The 20,825-nt window shown below is 36.6% G+C and overlaps 1 protein-coding gene across 6 annotated transcripts in view; it reads right to left on the bottom strand.

Annotated features, from left to right (window-relative positions):
* The window catches only part of Thada (THADA armadillo repeat containing), a 139,972-nt gene that overhangs the window by 104,631 nt on the left and 14,516 nt on the right, over window positions 1-20,825 (bottom strand). For 3 of the 6 annotated variants that reach the window (XM_087216438.1, XM_087216439.1, XM_087216440.1), the window contains exons 11-19: window positions 19,569-20,260; window positions 17,902-18,053; window positions 16,848-17,003; window positions 16,044-16,166; window positions 12,720-12,843; window positions 8,053-8,204; window positions 4,446-4,638; window positions 684-819; window positions 264-400 (exon numbers count right to left, since the gene is read on the bottom strand). In XM_087216438.1, the coding sequence (XP_087072564.1) occupies window positions 264-400; window positions 684-819; window positions 4,446-4,638; window positions 8,053-8,204; window positions 12,720-12,843; window positions 16,044-16,166; window positions 16,848-17,003; window positions 17,902-18,053; window positions 19,569-20,260 (1,865 nt within the window). Of the gene's footprint in view, window positions 1-263; window positions 401-679; window positions 820-4,445; window positions 4,639-8,052; window positions 8,205-10,100; window positions 10,334-12,719; window positions 12,844-12,948; window positions 13,102-16,043; window positions 16,167-16,847; window positions 17,004-17,901; window positions 18,054-19,568; window positions 20,261-20,825 lie in introns of those variants that run through there. The other 3 variants (XM_021253800.2, XM_087216441.1, XM_087216442.1) reach the window with 3 other exon arrangements.

The following is a 20,825-nucleotide window of genomic DNA, read 5'->3' as shown; positions in this document are numbered from 1 at the left end:
AACAACTATATTGGCTATGTTTTAATAGTTAAAAATATTAGCAAAACAGGCTAAAATATCACAAAAAATACCCCCCCCCCATTTAGCTTTTATATCTCCCCAAAGAAATGATGAGGATGGGGGATTAGCTCAGTGGCACCAAGCCTCGAAAGCGCAAGGGCCTGAGTTCCATCCCCGGTACCAAAAAAAAAAACAAAGAAATGATGAGACAGCGATCCCTGAACATCAGCACAACAGCACTACAGGCTTCTTTGTCTGCTAACCTGAATCTGTGTCCATGGGGATGAGGCCCTCGGGGGAGGAGCTCTGAATGACCGGAGCCACCACAGCCGAAATCCTGTAGGACAGCAACAGGAGCTTCTCCACCACAGGTGTCCACTCACTCAACAGCTGCAGGCTGCTGCAATAAAGACATCAGGGACACTTATACTAAAAGCAAAAAAAAAAAATCACACTTTCAAAATGGAAATCCATAGACTGGAGGACTTGAAAGCATGTGTTTCAAAATGGTGTAAAATATGAAATATTTGAGACAGATAAATATATAAGTAGATTTTAAATCTAATTTTCGATTCTCTTTAAGCCAAGATAACATTCCTTTACTAGGACACATTTCTGTAAGAGATTAAAGCATAGGCATGAGTGTGTTATCTGAAATCAGAGACAACTGGGGATGTTCTTACTCTAGTGGTAACTTCTGCAGAGCTCTTGTTACACAGTGTACACGCCCATACATTGGGAAGGATGCTGCTGCCTGAAGCAGAGAGTTTTCAGCCTGAGACACATCTTCCTCAAGATTTTCTATCAAGCACTTGATAACTGAAAAAGCAAACAGAAATAGCACCGGTTGTAAAACACATTTATAAATTTGCAGAGAGCAAAATTTCCATGAGAACACCCAACTCCAAAGAATTTTATGAGGTTTTGAATCAGAAAGATTTTTCAAAGTTATTCAACCCATTGACTCATTTTAGTTAAGAACAACAGTTAAAGAATTCAGTGTCTTCTCTTAACTACCTATATCCACTATAGCATTCACTCTGAACCAGTCCTGGACATCTTCTAGCTGGGGCATCAAACTCCACACCCATGTGATGTGTTATTTGGCCAGAAGATGATTTTTAGTAAGTTTATTGAGATATAACTCACTATACAATTCATATACTTAAAGTGTACAATGAAGATAATGATACACAGTGTAATAACTATTATGTTAGGAAAATTTTTTTATTTTTTCATAAAACAAAAAAAAGTTTAAGTGTACAAGTCAATGGTTTTTAGTATATTCAGAGATACATGCAGACATCAGCACAATTTTAGAACACTGCCTGCATAAAAAAAACATTTACTCACTGGAAGTCACTCCCCACCTTACACCTCTACCCTCTTCCACCCTAGGAAACCACTAATCTGATTTTTGTCTCTATAGATTTGCTTATTCTGGACGTACCATACAAATGGAATTGCACAGTAAAAGGATTTTTGTGATTGGATCGCTTCACTTAGCATATAATACAGTGGTACCTTGATTCACAAAGTTGTTCTATGATTTTGGAAAACACGGCCACGTTTGTGTTTGTGTGGGCAAGATGGTCACAGTCATGTTCATCACTCAATGCAGAGTTTGCAAACAAAAAATTTTCCCACACACTTCTGTTTGGGAACCAAACTGTTTGCAAACAAAAGTGTTCCTGAATAAGGTAGCACTGCATTTTCAAAGTTAGTCCATGCTGCAGCATCTTATCAGTACTTGATTCTTTCCATGGCTGAGTAACAGTCCATTGTATGGACACACCACATTTTTATTTATCCATCCATCTGCTGATAGATACGTGGTTTCTACTTTTTGGCTATTCTGAATAATACTGCCCTAAACTTTCTTGTTCAAGCTTTTGTTTGGGCATGTTTTCTTTTCTCTGGATATATGCTTGTTAGGGACTAAACATATCCCCACCCCTAAGGTGTATGAAGGTTACACTTTCTCCACATTATCATCAATATTTGTAATTGTTTCTTTTTTTAAATTACAGCCATTCTATGAGGCACTTCTATGAAGTGTTTCCTCATTTTATGATTTTGATTTGTACTTCCCTGAAGAGTAATGATAGTGAGCATCTTTTCATGCATTTACTATTTCTTTGTGTATCTTCTTTGAAGAAATGCCTATTCAGTCTTTCTCTATTTTTTAACATGGTTATGTCTTTTTATTAGTAAGTTGTAAAAGTTCTTTCTAAAAGTGTCCCATTCTTTGGGTTCTCTTTTTACCTTCTTGGTGGCAACCTTTATTGGACAAATGCTATACATTTTGATGGAATTCAATTTATCTATAATTTTGTTTTGTTGTGTTTTGGGAGTCGTATCTGAGACAGTACAGTACTGTTTAACCCAAGGTCATGAAGACTGAGAGCCATGGTTTCTCCTAAGGGTTTCACAGCTTTGGGCCTTACATTTAAGTTTGTAGTCCATTTTGAGCTAATCTATGATATAAGGTAGTAGATCCAATCCCATTCTTTAGCATGTGGATATCTAGGCAGCCCAAAACAGAAGATGCCTCTCCTCACCCCTCTGAAGGAAAGGGCTATATTTTAAATTTTAGAATTGTGTATAACCAGTAAATTAATATGCAGAATACCTAAAACTCGTTAAAATCAACAGAAGAAAGACAAACAATTCAAAAGAAAACTGAACGAAGGACATCAACACGCATTTCATCAAAGAGGAAACATGAATGGCTTATAAACCTGTGAAAAGATAATAATGGTAACTGGAAAACTGCAAAGTGAAACCATATCATTTAATATTCTGTAAATCTTTAAAAACTGACAACAGAAAACTGTGGTGATGATGTCATACAGCACAACTCATAAATTGTTGGCGGTAGTGTACTGTGAAAACCTATTTGGCATCAGCTCATAAAACTGAAGACAGGCACTTTGACCAGGTTATTCCACTTCGTTGTTCACGAAAAACTCTTACACAATGCATTAGCAAATCTGTAGGACAATGCTCACATTCACACTACTTAGGAAAAAACCCAACCCTATCAAAAGATTAGATTAATAAATCAGTATATTATATACACTACTACTTAAATAAAATTCAAAATTATATAAAATTAAATAATACATTGTTTAGTCACATGTAGGTGGTAAAACTATAAAGAAAAACAAGATGAAAGGTTAATGTAACACACAGGATAAGATAAAGGAGAGGATTCAAAGATATGGGCACTTTTTTTTAGGAGGCAGTGTCACTATGCAGCTTAGGCTAGCCTTGAACACCTAGGCTCAAGCAATCCTCCTGCCTCAGTCTCCCAAACAGCAGACACACACACCACTGCATCTGGCTAAGTCTTTTTTTTTTTTTTTTTTTGCAGTGCTAGGGATGGAACCCAAGGGCTTTATGGATGCTAAGCATATAGTCTTACTACCAGCCTTTTCTCTACCTTTTAAGCTGAGTTTATCACCTAGTTTGTAAACAAAATTTGTGAAGTTTTCCTACTATATATGTGAATATTTCCTACTATATATTGCTTATATAATGAAGTGCTCTTTATATGTATGAAATATTTCACAGCTACATGTTTTGAATTGAAAGTCTTTCTGTGAAGCATGCATGCCCCAGTTAATGCCAGCTGCAGTCTTCTTCCTACTGTCGTCCGAGGGTCTCCTTTTGATCCCAGGCCTAAACCAATTCAAGTGGCCAAGTTTCATCCTCTATGCTATCACCTCTGCATCCCCAGAGCCATGGCCATATTCCCACCAGAACTACATATGGCCTTATACTTTTCTCCAACAACTGATTCTCTTTGTCAAGGCTTTTTATACCACATTAGAAAGAATAATTTTCAACTAACTTTCCATATCTGACCTCTCTGTTACTATAAAAGTTTGCATCTGTCCTGATATCCAGAACAATTCCAAAATGAAGATTTACTAGCATAAAATTAAGTACATACATCTCCAACAAATACTTATAGAAAATCACTAGCTAAAACATCTCAGATCCTACATTTGGGAACTGGCAATGTGGAGGTATAAAAGGAAAGGGAGTGACGAATTAAGACATAAACTCCAACAGACAAATGAACTCTGCTCTATATAAAAGTAACAAAGATGACTTATCTAGAGTCATAGTAAATTTCAGTAGGAAAAAAGTACATTTTTGGTGAAGAAAAGGGTTGTCCTCTTTTTAAAGTGTTTTATTAATGTATATGTGTGTATCTACTTATTTAACATGAATCCTCTATTGAGAAGCAAGTGTTATTGCTGACTAAACTGTTCATTTGCGTAAAAGAAACTCATGATGCTCTTCTATGCTTGCAAACTTTTAAATAAAAAAACCACAACATAAATGTTTAACTATTAGATACCAAATGAATAGTGACAGAACAGGAGATTGGTTTTTGATAAAGAAGAGCAAAAGGCCATCTCCTCAGTACAAACCCATTAATGTGTTTCTTTCCACCACAGCAGCAGGTTTATCTCCAGCACTGCATGCAGCATGCAGGGATGATGGCACAACGTCTTGCCAGATCAAGAAGTTCAGCAGGTAGGAAGCTGTTACACAGTCATATGGTTTTGTGCTTGTGCTGAGCTCCAGAGCTGCCTCGAATAAGCCTTGTAGTTTCTCAGCATCCTAGAACAGAAAACAGTCCCAGTAACTGTCACAGCAAGATTTCTGTAATTTGCAAGAATACTACATATTTAAAAACACTGCCTGTCATATAACTCTAACTCAGTATGAATATTAATTTCTTTTCTCCTTGAATAGGTTTGTGTGTATGTATTTATTTATTTAAATAGAATTTCACTATGTTGCCCATACTGGCTGTAAACTTGTGATCATCCTGTCTCAGCCTCCCAAGTAGTTGGGATATGTCTATAGATATACCCCTCCACACCCAGCCTTTAGTTTTTATTTCAGTAAGTAATGGTTATTAATCAATTTAGAGATGAAGCCCTAGAGGATAATGTAATTGGGAAATTCAACATTGATAGAGCTTATTTTTTTTTCTGGTACCAGGAATTGAACTCAGGACCTTGGGCTTGCAAGGCAGGCAGGGTGCCACTCAGTAAATACCCAGCCCTGATAGAGCTATTTTTAAAATACAGTTCCTCTTTCTTCAGCAAAAGCATACTTTTTCCTGTAGAAATTTATAGTGTCTATAACCAGACCACCTTCATTATTTCTATACAGAGTAGTTTTTTTCTCTTGTAGCTTATGTTTTACCTGGTCATCATACTGCTGCTCTTCTATTCTCTTCTCCCTTCCCATAGAACTAGTTCAACAGAGAAAATTACAAAGCCATTGAGAGGCTATGCAGGATGAACTGCATGTATATGTGTAGAAAACAAAGTGATCAATTTGCCTCTGCAATTCAGCACCTGAGCTCCCATAGGTCTATAAATATCCACTCGTATCGACTGCTCTGGCTTGTATCTAGATGCTCTCCTAAAGTTTCATGCAGTCCTAGGTGAGGCTTTTCGGAGGTGGCTGGATTGAGGGTGTGTGAATGTGGATTAATGGTGTGATACTGGGATGAGGGTGCAGATAATGGAAGCCCCACCCTGGGTATAGGTGACACCAAAAAATAAGGCTTATAGCCTGGATGGAATATAAAGGAACAGCAAGAAAGCAGGCTTTCTGCTGCTGCTCACTGCCCTCTGCCTGCCATGCCACAGACTATTTCTCCTCTGTGAAGACTCTCGGCCATGCCACCCTGCCTTGGAGCCAGCCAGCTATAAACTGAAACCTCTACAAACTGTGAGCTGAATGAAATAAACCTTTCCTCCTTTAACTTTGTGTTTTGGGTATTTTGTCCCACCAATGAGAAAAGTAACTAAGACTGTCCTAACAAAGACAGAACAAAGGACTGCTCACTCTCTCTGTTCACTGCCATAGTCATAGGAAGGCACTGCGCAGACAACAGGACACATGGTTCCCAGTCCCCACTCACCAGTTAACAAACTAGTGTTACCGCTCTGGAAATGAGGGTCTGGTTGCCCAATAATATGCTAGGGTTGGTTCATAACTGTTTAACATAAGAATAAAATCATTATAAACTTAATTTTGAAGTTGACTATATGTACACTAATATTTAATGATCCTTGACAACTTCAAAATAGTAGATATCAAATGTACTGATTTGAATATCAGTTTCTTTCAATTCAAATTCTTTGCCATTTGATATGGTTTTCTATGACCCAAAAAACTTAAAAATGGTGGCCAAAAGCTCAAATCTAAACAAATATTAGAGGGAACAAATTAAGCAACTAGGTCATTTTTTGCAACTGATAGTAAGTCCTCAAATTGGCTAACCAATTAGTAAGAAACATAATAAATAACCTTTTAAGCCTAAAATATTTTTGTTCCACCATCTTAGATCAATCAAAATACAATATAAAGACCTAGGATACGTAGAAAGAAAGGCAGTAAACTAGGTGAGTGGTAAAGTCATATATTAGAAAGATATGCTATCAAAAATATGTATTATATACAGGGTACTTAACAGTAATCAGGCGAACAGTCAAAGCATGCTTTAATGTTTACTTTTTTCAATTACACATTATACAAGGAATATCCAAAGAAAGATTTTGGAAATATATAATTAATTAATATTTTAAAATCTTGAATGTCTATTCCAATGATCATTTTACTAATATATAAGTTGGACCAGATGGTATAACTAAAATCCTATAGCATGCCCCATGTGGTACTAAAATTTCCTGAATTCTATAGTTAATATCTATCAAACAAGGGCCGGGGATTTAGCTCAGTGGTTCCGCCACCTGCCTCGCAAGCCCAAGGACCCAAGTTCGATCCCTGGTACCAAAAAAAAAAACCCCCAAAACAATATCTATCAAACAAATTATCAAAAGTAGAGATACAGAGGCCCTGAAAGAATCCTTCATAGTTTATGTAAGAACCAGGTCTTTTATATATATGCTGTAATATACCTTCGCCACTCCCAACACTCTTAAAACATTTGCCAGGAATGAGGCATAGCCATATATGGAATACAAGGCTATATGTGATGAATAGTGGAAGGTGTGGGCGTTGCTAATAAAGGAAAAAGAGTTTCTTAATGAGCACTTGAAGAACTTTCTTCTTATAGGGCACCAGGAAGACCACAGGCATAAGTAGACTTGAGAACAATTCCTAATCTGAGTACAAATCAAAAAAGACACCCTGAGATCTTGCAATGCCATAGAAGCCACAAAACAACAGTGTTTCTTCTCTGGCATGTGCTCCTACAGAATCCCACAGTGCCTACAAGCTGTCATGCCCTAACTACACACAAACAGCTAGCTCCCAGATCATAGCTCAGCCACAGCCATTGCAGGTACCCTGGGCTTCTGAAGAGCTCTCACAGAAAACAACAGACAGCTCTGGAGCCACTACTCTGCTGCTAACCCCAGAATAAGCCTCAAGAGCAGAGGTGAGAGACTGGCTAGGGGGTCCCCTGCAGACCCACCCCATAATGTGACTTCATTCCTGAGCCCATCTTTGGTTCCTACCCCAAGGTAGGGAGAACAAAGTGAGAAGAAAACTTTTGTTAACCTTATATACTCTTGAGTTTCAGTCTCAGTTTAGCTACTGCTTATTGTAAGACCAGAAAAGTGTTCTCTATTTCATTTACACTCAGGTTCCCAGTCTAATAAGCCGGAAGATTATCTGTAAAAACTCAAAATTACTGTAAGTGATGCATTTTGATCGAATATTATATGCCCAAAGGAACCGGGGAGAGCACAGTTCACTGAAATCTTACTAATAATATGGTAAACAATAAAACCTACTCCCTCCCACACCTTTTTTATCAAAGCAATAAAAAAGCACAGCTCACTGATTTGAACTTCTGTGTTCAGAAGTATTTCTTCCTTTCCCACCATATTGCAACAGTCCAGATGCATTACTAACCAAAAGAAATGGTTAAAAGGCCCAAGAAGGCAGATGCAAAGAGCCTGGATAATCTTCAGATGCTTTATTTACATATGCTAAAATAGAAAGTTTTCATATGTATATAACAGTTACATTGAAAAGTCCAAATACCTGAAATTGTACAGCTGTTACTGATAACTTCATGAGAAGATCAAATGCTAAAGTTTTCACTTCTTCAAAAGTGCTGGTAAAACATTCTATCAGTGTTTGGAAACGATCAGCATCGATATCATGACTCAGCTGATACACCACTTGGACTCTACCTAAAACAAAAGAAACAAAAATAAGATTTAAAAGTGAATTGAAGGAAAAGAAAATCAGCCTTCTATAGTTATATGGCAAACTTATAGAAAACTAATACAAATTCGTACTTCATACTTTATATTAAGACTTCATACTTTAACCACATTTCATACTTTATCCACGATAGCATAAAATTGCTTTTCTATTAATTTATTTCTTCAGATGACAAAATTAAGTACAGTATTATAAACTTCTGAACAGGAAATAAACACTTTTTAAAAATGTAAAGCGGTTTCATTCCCTTTCAAAAGATTTTACATGTACGGTTCCTAAGGTTTAAAAATAAACAAAAATAAATATACTTACGAAAGTATCTTTAAAACAAAATCTTTATAAACTTCTTGACCTAGAATCCAAAGTCCTATCTCAGAATGAGATGTATCTCACAATGAACTGACACAGAATATGTATGATCCTGTCATTTTTATGTTGTGCCAAGCTTGCCTTCCTGGGGTAAATTCTACTTGGTCATAGCGTACAATACTTTTAATGTGCTGGTGGATATAGTTCCCTAGTATTTTGTTGAGAATTTCTGGAACTGCATTAGTAAGGGGTGTTTGTCTATACTTTTCTTACAGTGTCTCTGTCTGGCTTAGCTATCCAGGTAACGAAAGCCTCACAGAATGAGTTAGATGTTCTCTCCTCAACAATGCTGTCAAAGAGTGAGGATTGGTATTAATTCTTCTTTAAATGCTTGGTAAAATTCACCAGTGAAGGCACTCATCCTGGATTTTTCTTTCTTAGGAGGCTGATTACTGATTCAATCTCTTGTTACATGTTTGCTCAAAATTTCTATTTCAACTTGAGGTGGTAATTTTCATGTTTCTAGTAACTTGCTCATTTCATGTAGATTACCTAATTTACTGGCATACAATTGTTCATTATATTGTCTTATAATCCCTTTTATTTCTGTAAGTGTAGAAACGTTTCTACTTTTGATTGTAGTTATTTGCATCTCCTTTCATTTTCCTTAGTCTAGCTTTTACTTTTATCACTTTTCTTCATCTTCAGAAAAACTTCTAATTTTGTTGATTCACTGTTTTGTTTTAATATTCTCTATTTCATTTATCTTTGTTCTAATCTTTATATTTCCTTCCTTGTGCTAGCTCGTCTTTTGTAATTTCTTGAGGTATAAAGTTAGGTTATTGATTTGAGACTTTTATTTTTAATGTAAGAATTTAAAGCACTGCTTTTACTACATACCATAAATTTTGGTACATTGTGTTTTTGCTTTTTTTTTTTTTTTGGTACCGGGGATGGAACTCTCGGGCCCTTGTGCTTGCGAGGCAAGCGGTGGAACCACTGAGCTAAATCCCCGGCCCTGTTTTTGCTTTAATTCATCTCATTTTCCAACTTCCTTTGTGATTTTTTCTTTAACCCATTCGTTAAAAGCTTTATTCAAATATAAAGCCTCTCTGATACCACTGTATGAAACAGCTAGTACTCCTCATCCTCCTAGGCACATATCTCCCCCTTGTTTTTGTGAAATATTTTTTTTCACAGAATTTATCTCCACCTGAAGTTCTATGTGTTACTTGTTAAATACTGTTTTCCTTCATTAAAACCTAAGCCCAAAAAGAAAAAGAACTTTGTCTGGTACATTATATCATCAATGGCTACTTGACATAAAACAAACACTAAATTAATATTTGCCGAACAAATCCTTTTAATTGTGGGATCCAATTTTCATCATGAATATTGTGACATTTAATCCTACATAAGAAATACACATGTGCCTTATTCTTCTTCAACTAGGATATGCTTTAGGAAAGGCAAAGAAAATTTTGACTTTTACCAAATCACAGTACTTCTATAAAAGAATATAAAATCCTCACCTTAAAGTTATTTTGATCAAGATGAAGGATAAATTTTCCATCTCATATTTCAGGCTATTTAGCCTCCTTTAAAAGTAATGGATACAGTATGGCTGCTACATTTATACTATCTGCCAGTTGATTAATATAATTACTATAACATAGCCACACCCCAATTATCTGTGTCACTCATTAAGAAGAGAACTCAAGGGCCAGGGATTTAGCTCAATGGTTCCGCCACCTGCCTCACAAGCGCAAGGACCCAAGTTCGATCCCTGGTACCAAAAAAAAAAAAAAGAGAGAGAGAGAACTCAAGTTTTTCACTTTTAATGTATATGTATTAAAATATATTAAGTTCCTCTCCTAACTGAAAAAGACCAGTCTAATTAAGCCTAAGGGATTTTTCTCTGTACACTTAGGTAAGTTACAAGTCTTAAGTAAGCTACAATGCACTAGTCTTTTTGCTAAATGAATAAAGTAATCTGTCATGCTCAGATGAAAACTTAAGTCCAGCTATAATACCACTGAAATACACCCTGAATTCATTGGTTGTGAATCCTATAACAAATCACCAAAACTTTGGTAATTTAAAAAATGCACACACACACACACACACACACACACACACACACACACACCTATTCCCTCACAGTTCTGGAAGCCAGAAGTCCAAAATTAAGGTGTCTAGGATATCCAAAGTCTAAAACTAGGATTCTAAAGGAATCTCTTCTATCAACCATGTGGTGGCTGCTGGCATTCCATGAACTGCAGCTGTATCACTCCACTGCAGACCTCTACTGTCACAATCCCTCCTTTTCTGTCAAGTCTATTTCTGCCTCGCTCTTACAAGGGTACTTTTGATGACATTTGTGGCCCATTTAGATAATCAGATTATCCCATCTCAATATCCATAACTTGAATGTATTTGTAAAGAGTCTTTTCTCATATAAGGTGCATATTCATAGGTTCTGAGGATTTTGCAGATGTTTTGGGAAGATCATCTTAAAGCCTATAACCCTCGCCTTAAAAAGGTGATTGCATTTATCATTGTGGTCTACGGATAGCTCAGTGCAAAGGCCATGGGTTCAATCCCCAGTAGTGGGAAAAAAAGTTTATCATAGTGAATAATGGAACAAGCCAGTAACACGTACCTCCTGGTATGACAGCCTAAGAACATTGGCAATATTCCTGCCAAAAAAACAAACCTCAACCGAGACACATTCCTCAAAAACGTTAATGTCATGAAACAAAGTTCAAAATTAAAGAAAACTAAAAAGAGGCATAACATCAAAATGCAATGTGTGATCCATTCCTGGATTGTGGGAGATCTCTTTTTCCTATAATAGACCATTTGGTAGGACAAGTGTCAAAATTTGTATATGGATCAGGTATTAGACAATACTGCTATACCAACACTAAATTTCCTGAATTTGATCTTCGTGTGTTATAAAATCAATAATATACAGAGATAAAGCAAATATGGCAAAATATTAACAACTGATAAATCTATTTAGGAAGCACTTGGCTGTTCACTGAACTATTCTTGAAACTTTTGCTGTTGGATTGACTTTTTTCAAACTAAAAACCTGAAAAAAAAAGGATTTTCCTCAAATGAAGCAAGCACATATTAATAGCAACTAACTCTCCCCCTCCCATCAAAAACTTTTACTTTAACTAATAATATAAAGTGAAAAAGAACACAGCTATCCTATAAAGCTCTCTGGTCCTCCAGCCACTCCTGTTAAAAAGTAACTTAGGGTCCGTGGATTTAGCTCAGTGGTTCCAGTGCCTGCCTTGCAAGCGCAAGGTCCCAAGTTTGATCCCTGGTACCAAAAAAAAAAAAGTAACTTAGAGGGGGCTGGAGATTGAGCTCAGCGGTTTCAATGCCTGCAGCACAAGCGCAAGGACAGGAGTTCAATTCCCCGGTACCAAAAAAAAAAAAAAAAAAATAGTCTTTAAAAAGAATAAATTAAAAAAATTAAAAAAAAAAAAAAAGTAACTTAGGTGGGTAGGTTCTTGCTTGATCACAGTCAAGAAAAAACAGAACACAAGCAAGAAAACCACACTAAGTTACATATACATTCACGTATGAAGACAAAAAGAATCATTTCTTGCCAAAAAGGGGAAAAAAATGATTCAAAGAGGGAAACTAAATGCCTATCCTTTCAGGTACCTCACAGAAGGAAAATCAGAATATCATTAAGCCGGAATGCCTGGAAATGACATCCTCGTGATGTCTTTCTGAAACCAGACTGAAGCTTATGAAACAGACAGTATATAAGGGAAACCACATTTTAACCACAGACTCACAGAGGAGTATTAAATATGAGACTTATTATTTTAATTGTTAATGCTTAAAGAACAGATTATGCCCTTTCTTAAAAGCAAAGGAAGAAAAGCAGGAACTCTTCCTATAATAAGTATAATCCATGAAAATTGTAGTTCTGAGTCAGCAAAGAATGATCAAGGAAAAGAGATAGTTTCTCTCCCTTATGTCCTTTACTGGAAAATTTAATTATGTAAAATAAGGACAATATGCTAAAAAGAAATCTAAAGAAAAGACAACAAAACTGAAACTTCAAGTAAAGCAAAATACTGAATGAGTACATGCTTTGAAAGAAAAAAAAAGAATGCTTCTTCCAAACATTACTGAAAACTTACCTTCTAATACAGGAAAAACTTCAGCTATTGAGCCTAAAATGGTTAAAGCAGAAAATCTAGTCGAGTAGGAAGATCCAGGAAACAGTGCTTCAAAAAGACTGTTGCAAGTGGATGACATGAAATTCTAAAAAAAATTCACAGCAGGTATCACTGAGTTAACTCACAACAGGTTCTCTCCAGAGCATCGCTCCCAAGAGTGGGTGCTTCTGTTAATTTTAAATTGAGAATAAGATTTTTTTTAATAATACTGGTTATTCCATGTGATAATTCATCTTGGCACTGTTATGGTTTGGATATGGTTTCAGCCCCAATGGTTCATGTGCTTCAAGCCAGACGCGTAGTGTGGCAGGGTTGAGATGGTGGGACCTTTCAGACACAGGGCCTAGTGGAAGGTGACAAGGTCAGGAGGCTCCACCTTGTGGGAGTAGCGAGTTCATAATGAGTTGCTATAATGCAAGTTCCACTTTCTAGAATGCTCACTTGCTTTTACATCCACACACATGCTCCTTCCACCTGCATCCACTTTTCTATCAAGTTGTGACACAACCAGGGGGTCCTCGCCAAGATGTTTGTACTATGCTGTTGGGATTTTACAGCCATCCACCTCTTTTCTCCATAAATCTCTTTTTCCAAAATACCAGGTTTGTTATAGCAACACAAAAAGACTAAGACAAGACCCTTGACCATACACAGTATATCACAACTTTAATGAACCATATCTTTGTAGAGTTAGCAAGAAATATAATTTCTATTTTAGCTTAGACAAGGAAAAAAACCATATTTTTTAGGAAAACAAGATACAGTCTGTGCCTGATTTGTAGGAGAGCTGTATGATGCTGGTTTTCCTAACCAAAGGCATTCAGGCATCAAAGGTATGAATACATTTTAATGTTTTAAAATGAACAAAGAGCCAGATGTGGGGATGCATGCCTGTTATCCCACCACTCAGGAGGCTGAGGCAGGAGGATTACCACAAGTTCAAGGCCAGCCTGCACTACAAAGTGAGACCCTGCCTCAAAAAAACAAAACAAAAATGCAAGATAGCTACATTTAGTTTGCTGCTGGGCATACAACCTCCAGTATTTATCCTTTATCCTGAGTTTATTCATTCTGTTGGGTTTCAAAGGAACAGGGTGCTTACCAAAACTTGCCCTAAACTAGTCTTAAGTAAAACAGCATTCACATTAAACCATAAGAAACTTATCCTTTAGGAATGATCTTAATTGTATCATCAGTTATATTTTGAGACACAGTTCTCCATTCTGTAATTCAGACTGTAACCATAACAGAGATCACATTTATACATTAGGCTCACGACAGCTGAGAACATCATCCTGTACATTCAGCCTGAGTTCAACATATGCCCTAGTCACTTCTCATACTTTCCAATGAGGGTTCCTTAAAACAACCATTTAGATTTTGGAGTGAAGAGCACACCTAGATTTGGAACCTGGCCCTACCACTTACAAGCTGAGGAACCCTGAAGAGGTTACTGACTTTTACTAAGCTTCACTGTTCTCACTTGTTAAGTGGGGACAATAATGCTTACCCCACAGCATTTTCATAACAATTAAATAAGAACATGGATATAAAGCATTTTATACATTGAAAACTACTCTAATTACTAATACAGTATTAGTTAGGGATGAAGACATCTTTTTCAACTAAAAGCCTCTTTTGCTTCTCCAGCACTTAGTCTGCTGGTTGGCACTGGGCCTACCACACAGAGTGTACAGCACCCACTATCATGAGGATGAGGATGATGACAACACAGCACTGAGGTCAAACTCCAAAAGCAACAGTGACCACCAGTGGGGAGAAAAGATCATAACTACAAAACTGACTCAGATTAAGTCTCAGAGGACTCATGTTTGAAAAACGGACATTCGAAAACCAAACAACAAAAAACACATACATGAAAATTTAGAATTTCAGTCCCCAAAAGTTTGTCTTTCTATGTACCTAGGATCACAAACATCATGGTACGTCCTTTGCAAAAGAAACAAAAGACATGTTTTAAAAATCTAGCACCGATCTAAGAGAGGTAAACAAAGAATTGTCACAACAACACAGCAGCACTGGCTTAATATACACTCTAAGTCACTTTTAATGCTCCCAGTGAGGCTTTTTGGTATGACTTATCATTTACAAGGAGCTTGTAAATTCCTCCTTGAGAGGAATTACTAACCTCACATAAAGTGGAGGAGACTAAGTAAACCAACCGGTAAGTGGCAGAATTGGGAATAATCCTACGTCCTTAAAGTTCAGGGTGTGTCTTTCTAATCTTCACTGTTGGGATTTTAAAATGATGAAGCTTCAGTCTTTGTATAGTAGTAACAGTCTTCATTAGAAAGTGTTTTGCCTTTTTATGTGGGGATAATGGTGCATGCCTACAATCTCAGCACACTGGGAGGCTGAAGCCAATGTGGATTATAAGTTTCAGCCCAGAAGAAGTTAGGCATGTAGGTGGGTGTAAAGGCCCTGAATTCAATACCCAATACTGTCTTCCAAAAAAAGTGTTTTTATCTTTTAAATACAAAAATTGAAAATCGGGATCTTCCATACTAATGTTCAGAGTAGGTATTAAGTATGTCATAGTTCAAATGTCTCATTAATTTATTGTATCTGTTTTCCTAAATAAACTAAAACAGATGAGCTGTTTTCTACCTGGGTCTCAGAAGAAAATAAGGTTCTATTTCTGAGAAGCTAGATCTGAATAAGAAACCAGTGAAAAGCTCATTTTGTCCTTCTGAAAAGAAACTAAAGATTGTCAAACTGTGTCCTGGTCCAGATGGGAGCCACTGTACTTGGAGCTCCATCCACTCTATTAACACAGTGCCCTGGAACCCAGCCCAACTCTTCATGGGCACACCAAACAGACAAACACAACCCCTCTCCATAGCTGAATTGCAGACCAGGGGTCACTAACATCAAGCCATTGTAAATTAGGTACATCTAACGGGGAAGTACGCCCAGCCACAGTAGAGCCTTTTATTCTGGAGAGCAGTAGATGAGTCCAGAGCCAGCCATGACATACCTGTTTGTTAAAGTACTAAACACATGTGGTCCACACAAGCTTTAAATCATGAAAGTGGGCCCATTAATGTCATTCTGTAACAGTCCTTAGGAGTGGAGTACCAAATCCCAAGAGGTTTATGTAACACCCAGATTGAAGTAAAATAGCACAGAAACATGCTTCACCAAGAGATTTCCATTTATTTCCCTCTAATGCATATTTATATGCGTTGCATATTCATATTCACATCCCATTCATAATTGTTTTAGATTTCATAAAGCTCTGTATATCTAGAATCTATCACCTACCTTATATTGCTGTAAAGAAACAGAAGGCTGCTCTTTGGTTAACCCATTCTCTGGTTCATGTTTGGATTTACCGTGCTCCACTTTATAAAGTACCTGAGAACTTTCTTGTATTCTACAAAACAACTTTTGAGACAAAAACAAAGCATAGGTAAGCCAAACATTAAACTTAGATGCCACCATAAAAGGGAAATTTTAAGGCAAGGAGAGTACTGGCTCTTAAACACTTAAAATCTACTATGTTAATTTTCTGAGAGAAACTGACATTTATATTTTTAAAACCAACCAGTATCATGCAACTAGAATACGGTCATTAACCACAGTTCTTCCATTTCCTTTAAGGTGGCCTCAACCTAAAGATGAAATACTCATTTCTGTACCAATTATTCACCTCAGAAATGTGTTGTGACTAATTCAAGTCGAATTATTCAAAAGTGACCATTTTATAAGGTGCTTAAAAGAAAACCTATAAAAATGCAAGAGCATCCTTCCTCCTCCTACCAAAGTTTTCTTAAACCCACCTTACACCCCAGTGCTAGACTATTTTCTTTTTTTGAAAAAAAAAAGAAAGAGCTCAAAGTTAATTTGCTAAACCAAAATGAAAAGACTTTTCACTCTGGAATGCAAGCTTCACTCTCAAATGTAAGCTTTACAAAATCATAGAGCAGGTCACAGAAGGGCCACGAAGAGATGTGATTGCCCAATTCATGACCATTCCCACCCTCTCCCAAAATCTGAGCTCTTTTTCAAAATGATTTCCAGAGCAAAGTTCACCATTTTCCAATACTTTCTGATGCCAAATTCTACCTTTTTGAGAAGAGAACAGATCTGCTGCCGTACTCCTGGAGACTGGCTATTAAGATTGTACATGATGAAGAACTGAATCCACTGCATTTCTTCTGCAGAAACAATTTCTGTGCTTCGACTGCTTTCACAAAGCAAGCCTAATGTATCTATCCGTACCTGATCAAATACATCAAGCAATAAAATGTTCATTTGCCAATCAAATAAGTAAAGCTTTAGCCAATTGAAACGTCTAATTATTTACACAGACTACCAAAAGTAAGCTTTAGTTTACCCATGTGCACTTGAGAAAGGTTTCCTAATCCCAAAGGTCTGGTAGTTATTTCCAATAAAGTTATTTTACTACATGTATAAATTAAGGCTTTATAAAAATAAACAATCTGAGCTCATATTCCACGGAATGCTCAGTCAGCCTCATTCCCTTCCCTCTTTTTCCTCAGTGACACATTACCTCAGGTGCCTCATCTCACTCTCACATGACTGCCAGGTACTTCTAACTGGTCTCCTGGTTTGTTTTTGCTCCTACTTTGTAAACTCATCACCGTTGCCATTAATGTGACTTTCTTGCCCAAGAGTGGCTCTGGTTGAATGGTTTCTTTCAACTGATGACTGGGAACCAGAAGTCATCAGCCTAGCACTGGTACAGTGTGTAAAATATATCAAACACTTCTCTCCTGCCAGCAAATGGCCTTAATCATTGTCCAGACCTTGTATGTCTGTCCTCCTCCAACACTCCAGGTCCCTAATAACCACCACCTACTCTGATCAGCTTCTTCTTGGCCTTCCAGGGAAGTCCTTGTGCATAACGGCACTTTGCCATCTGTGCTTTCTTCTCAGAGTTCTCAGGTGCTTTATGCAAGTTTGCTCATCCCCTCAATAAACATTAAGAAGCCTGAGTATAAGAATGATACTTTTCACTTCCTATGCAACTTCATTAAGAACTTATCCCCAAAATGGCACTAGGCACAAGTGGGAGCCTACCTACAGAACCATTAAATGAATGAACAAATTAGGGACCTGCTACAGTGTACAAATACCCGCTATTGTATTTCCTTACTTGGCAATGCTGATGAATTAACCCTTGCTTTATCCTTGCACTGGACACAAGGTTCTCCCAGGTATCGGTTGCAGACTGAAGATGTCCATGAGCTCTGGCTGTTCGCAGACAAGCCATCAAAGCTCCCAGAGCCCCTCTGCTGCCACAGGACCCTAAGGACGAAGACTGCTCTTGTCTCAAAAGCACAATAACAAAGACCATTACTGTGCTATGCAACTACTACAGTTCTCAGTGCCCATTAACATTAGTGGTCCAATTAACATATTTTAAGAAAAAAAATCATTTTAAATTTTATCTAACATGAATTAAAGTTCCCATCCTAGAGTAATCGGCATTTAAAATTGTTTTTGTGTCAATAATTTTAAGTAAACATAATTCTCATACTGTTAACATAAAGAAATCCTAACTTATTTGCTAATATTTTTAACTTTTCCTTAACACTTAGAAAGTGAACCAGGAAGTACAGTAAGTCAGGGGTCAAAAAAATCAAGAGAAGTATTAAAAATAACAATACAAAAATTAAAATGAATTTCTGGCAAGAATAAGAAAAACACTTCAGTGACTAAAGACTATTATTTCTCTAAAAATAAACACTGACCCCCTCTATATTTTTGGAGCAACTTTTCTGACTAGTAAAGAAATGAAGTAGGATCACAAAGAACTGCTGGTTTCAGGGACAGGATATCAGCCATTACTAAAGAGGCAGAAGCTCTGGTTCACAGGGTACCTTGATGTAAAAAGACAATTTTCCTTTAGAAAGAATCCTCAATTTTAGATGGTTTCTGAAAAAGTCAAGAACAATTATTTAAAATTACAAATAATGGAAGCTGGACATGGTGGCCCATGCCTACAGTCTCAGTTACTCATACGGCTGAGGCAGGAGGATCACTTGAGCCCAGGAGTTCAAGCCCAGCCTGAGCAACACAGCAAGACTCCACCTCAAAAAAAAAAAAAAAATTTTTTTTTTTGTATAGAGAACGTTTTCCTATCACCTTATGGTTACTCTTTGATGTACTAAAGAGTTTTAGTCATTTAAACTGAAAATATTTCTTAAATTGTGCTAAAGGATACCATATCCTTGCATTGTTAAACAATATAATTTGAAGATTCACGAGGGATTAGAATGATCATTTTCCATATTAATCACTGAGTTATGCTTTAATGCAGTGATTCTTCCTTCAGGGTAACTGAGTTTCAATGGAATGTTTACCCCTATTCTAAATAACTACAGATAACTCTTCCTCAAAGATAAAAAATTGCTACTGCCAATGTACTGGTCTTTAAATTTGCCTAAAACAATTTTTAATTACTGCCTTAATCACTTGAATAAGCAAATTATATAAGCAAAGCACACACTTTTACTCCAGTCTGACAATAAAATAAATTAACAATGATAAAATTAATTAAAACCTTGAAATAAAGAAAGACTTACCTGGTTTCCTTAATGAGAATCATTCCTTAAATTTCAAAAATGACTTCAAGCAAAAAAATTCTATTCGGCTATGTACAGGAACATTTGTTTCAAAGTGAAATAGCTATCATTAATATCTTCCTTTACCATTTACAGAAGTGATAATATTTAAATTTGAATGATTCATATCTGCCTAGGTGCCTACATTTAAGCATTATAACTAGAAATTACTAAAATAAAAATTAATTTTTCTTACCAGTTTTAGCATCAATAGAAGTCTGAAGAATCTTTACCATGTACCTTAAGCTTTCAGGGCTGTAATTCAATAATTTTGGCAAGTAATAATCAATCACATAAGATTTTTGATCCAAGTTTCCTTCACACAGTATATGAAGGAGAGGAGAAACCCAAGTCTCATGCCACTGGTCAATCCAAGTGATGTCAGCAGTCTGGGCTTTCAAATGATTCTTATGGTTTTTAAACATGGTTTCTAAGAGGTCACTTGCATAAGGTACTAACGACTGGTCCCCCATCACCTCTAAGATTTGAGATGGAATAGTATTATCTATTGCCAAAATATGTTCAATTCCTATGCATTCTACCAAACAGCCAAGGCATGCGTACTTTCCTTTAATATGCCATTCCAATCGCAGAAGACTTTTAGTCAATCCCAAAAAGAAAGGATCAGTGACCAAATGTGCCCCTTGCATAGTGAGCCGGTGTATTTGGAGAAGATTTCTGAATATGATTTTGGTTTGGTGTCTAAGAGCATCCAACGGATGTTCCCAGTGGGTATAGACATATTCCAAAAGTCTCCCGACTATGCTTGAATTCCCATTCAGACTGTCCTTCAGGCTTGGGGAACTTGATTCAAGGATATGTATGGCTGAATTCGTCCATGATGCCAAGATTCTAGACAGAAACATTTCCAGTGTTGATTCCTTAATCCTAAAGAAAAATGAACCAGGACCCTTATTTTTGTAACCTGACTACTAAAAGAAATTTCATTTTATGATCAGATATTAGAAATATTAAATGCAAAGAATGAACAGAATATGCAATTATTACTAACTTTATAACAAAAAATTACAAACAAAGCCAAAATAGACCTCAAATTTGTATATGAATCTTTTCACTTTGTAAAATATAATTCAAATGGGGGGGGTGAATGAAATAGTCACTATCTTCACCGTAACAATGGTTGTTTCACAAGTGTTTCTAAACATACTGAGGTGCAAGGTTGAGGAAGAAAGGAAACTTTTTTTTTTAGAATGATGAAAATATCCACAAAGTTGATTAAGACAATGGTTAAGAAACTCTGGGAACATACTAAAAATACAAAAACTTGAACTGCATATTTTAAACATGAAATGGACAGTATATAAAGTATAGCTGCAACATGTAAAAAGTTATTTTAGAACACTAGGTTTTGGGCCAGAGATTTAGTTCAGTGGTTCCGCTGCCTGCCTTGCACGCTCAAGGTCCCAAGCTCAATTCCTGATACCAAAAAAAA

The sequence above is a fragment of the Heterocephalus glaber genome, unplaced genomic scaffold, assembly GCF_053883595.1.
Source record: "Heterocephalus glaber isolate CG9 unplaced genomic scaffold, H.glaber_assembly_v1.0 deba00001457, whole genome shotgun sequence".
Classification (NCBI taxonomy): Eukaryota; Metazoa; Chordata; class Mammalia; order Rodentia; family Bathyergidae; genus Heterocephalus; species Heterocephalus glaber.
The sequence above is the reverse complement of the archived record's forward strand: the minus strand, read 5'-3'. Positions and strand labels throughout refer to the sequence as shown.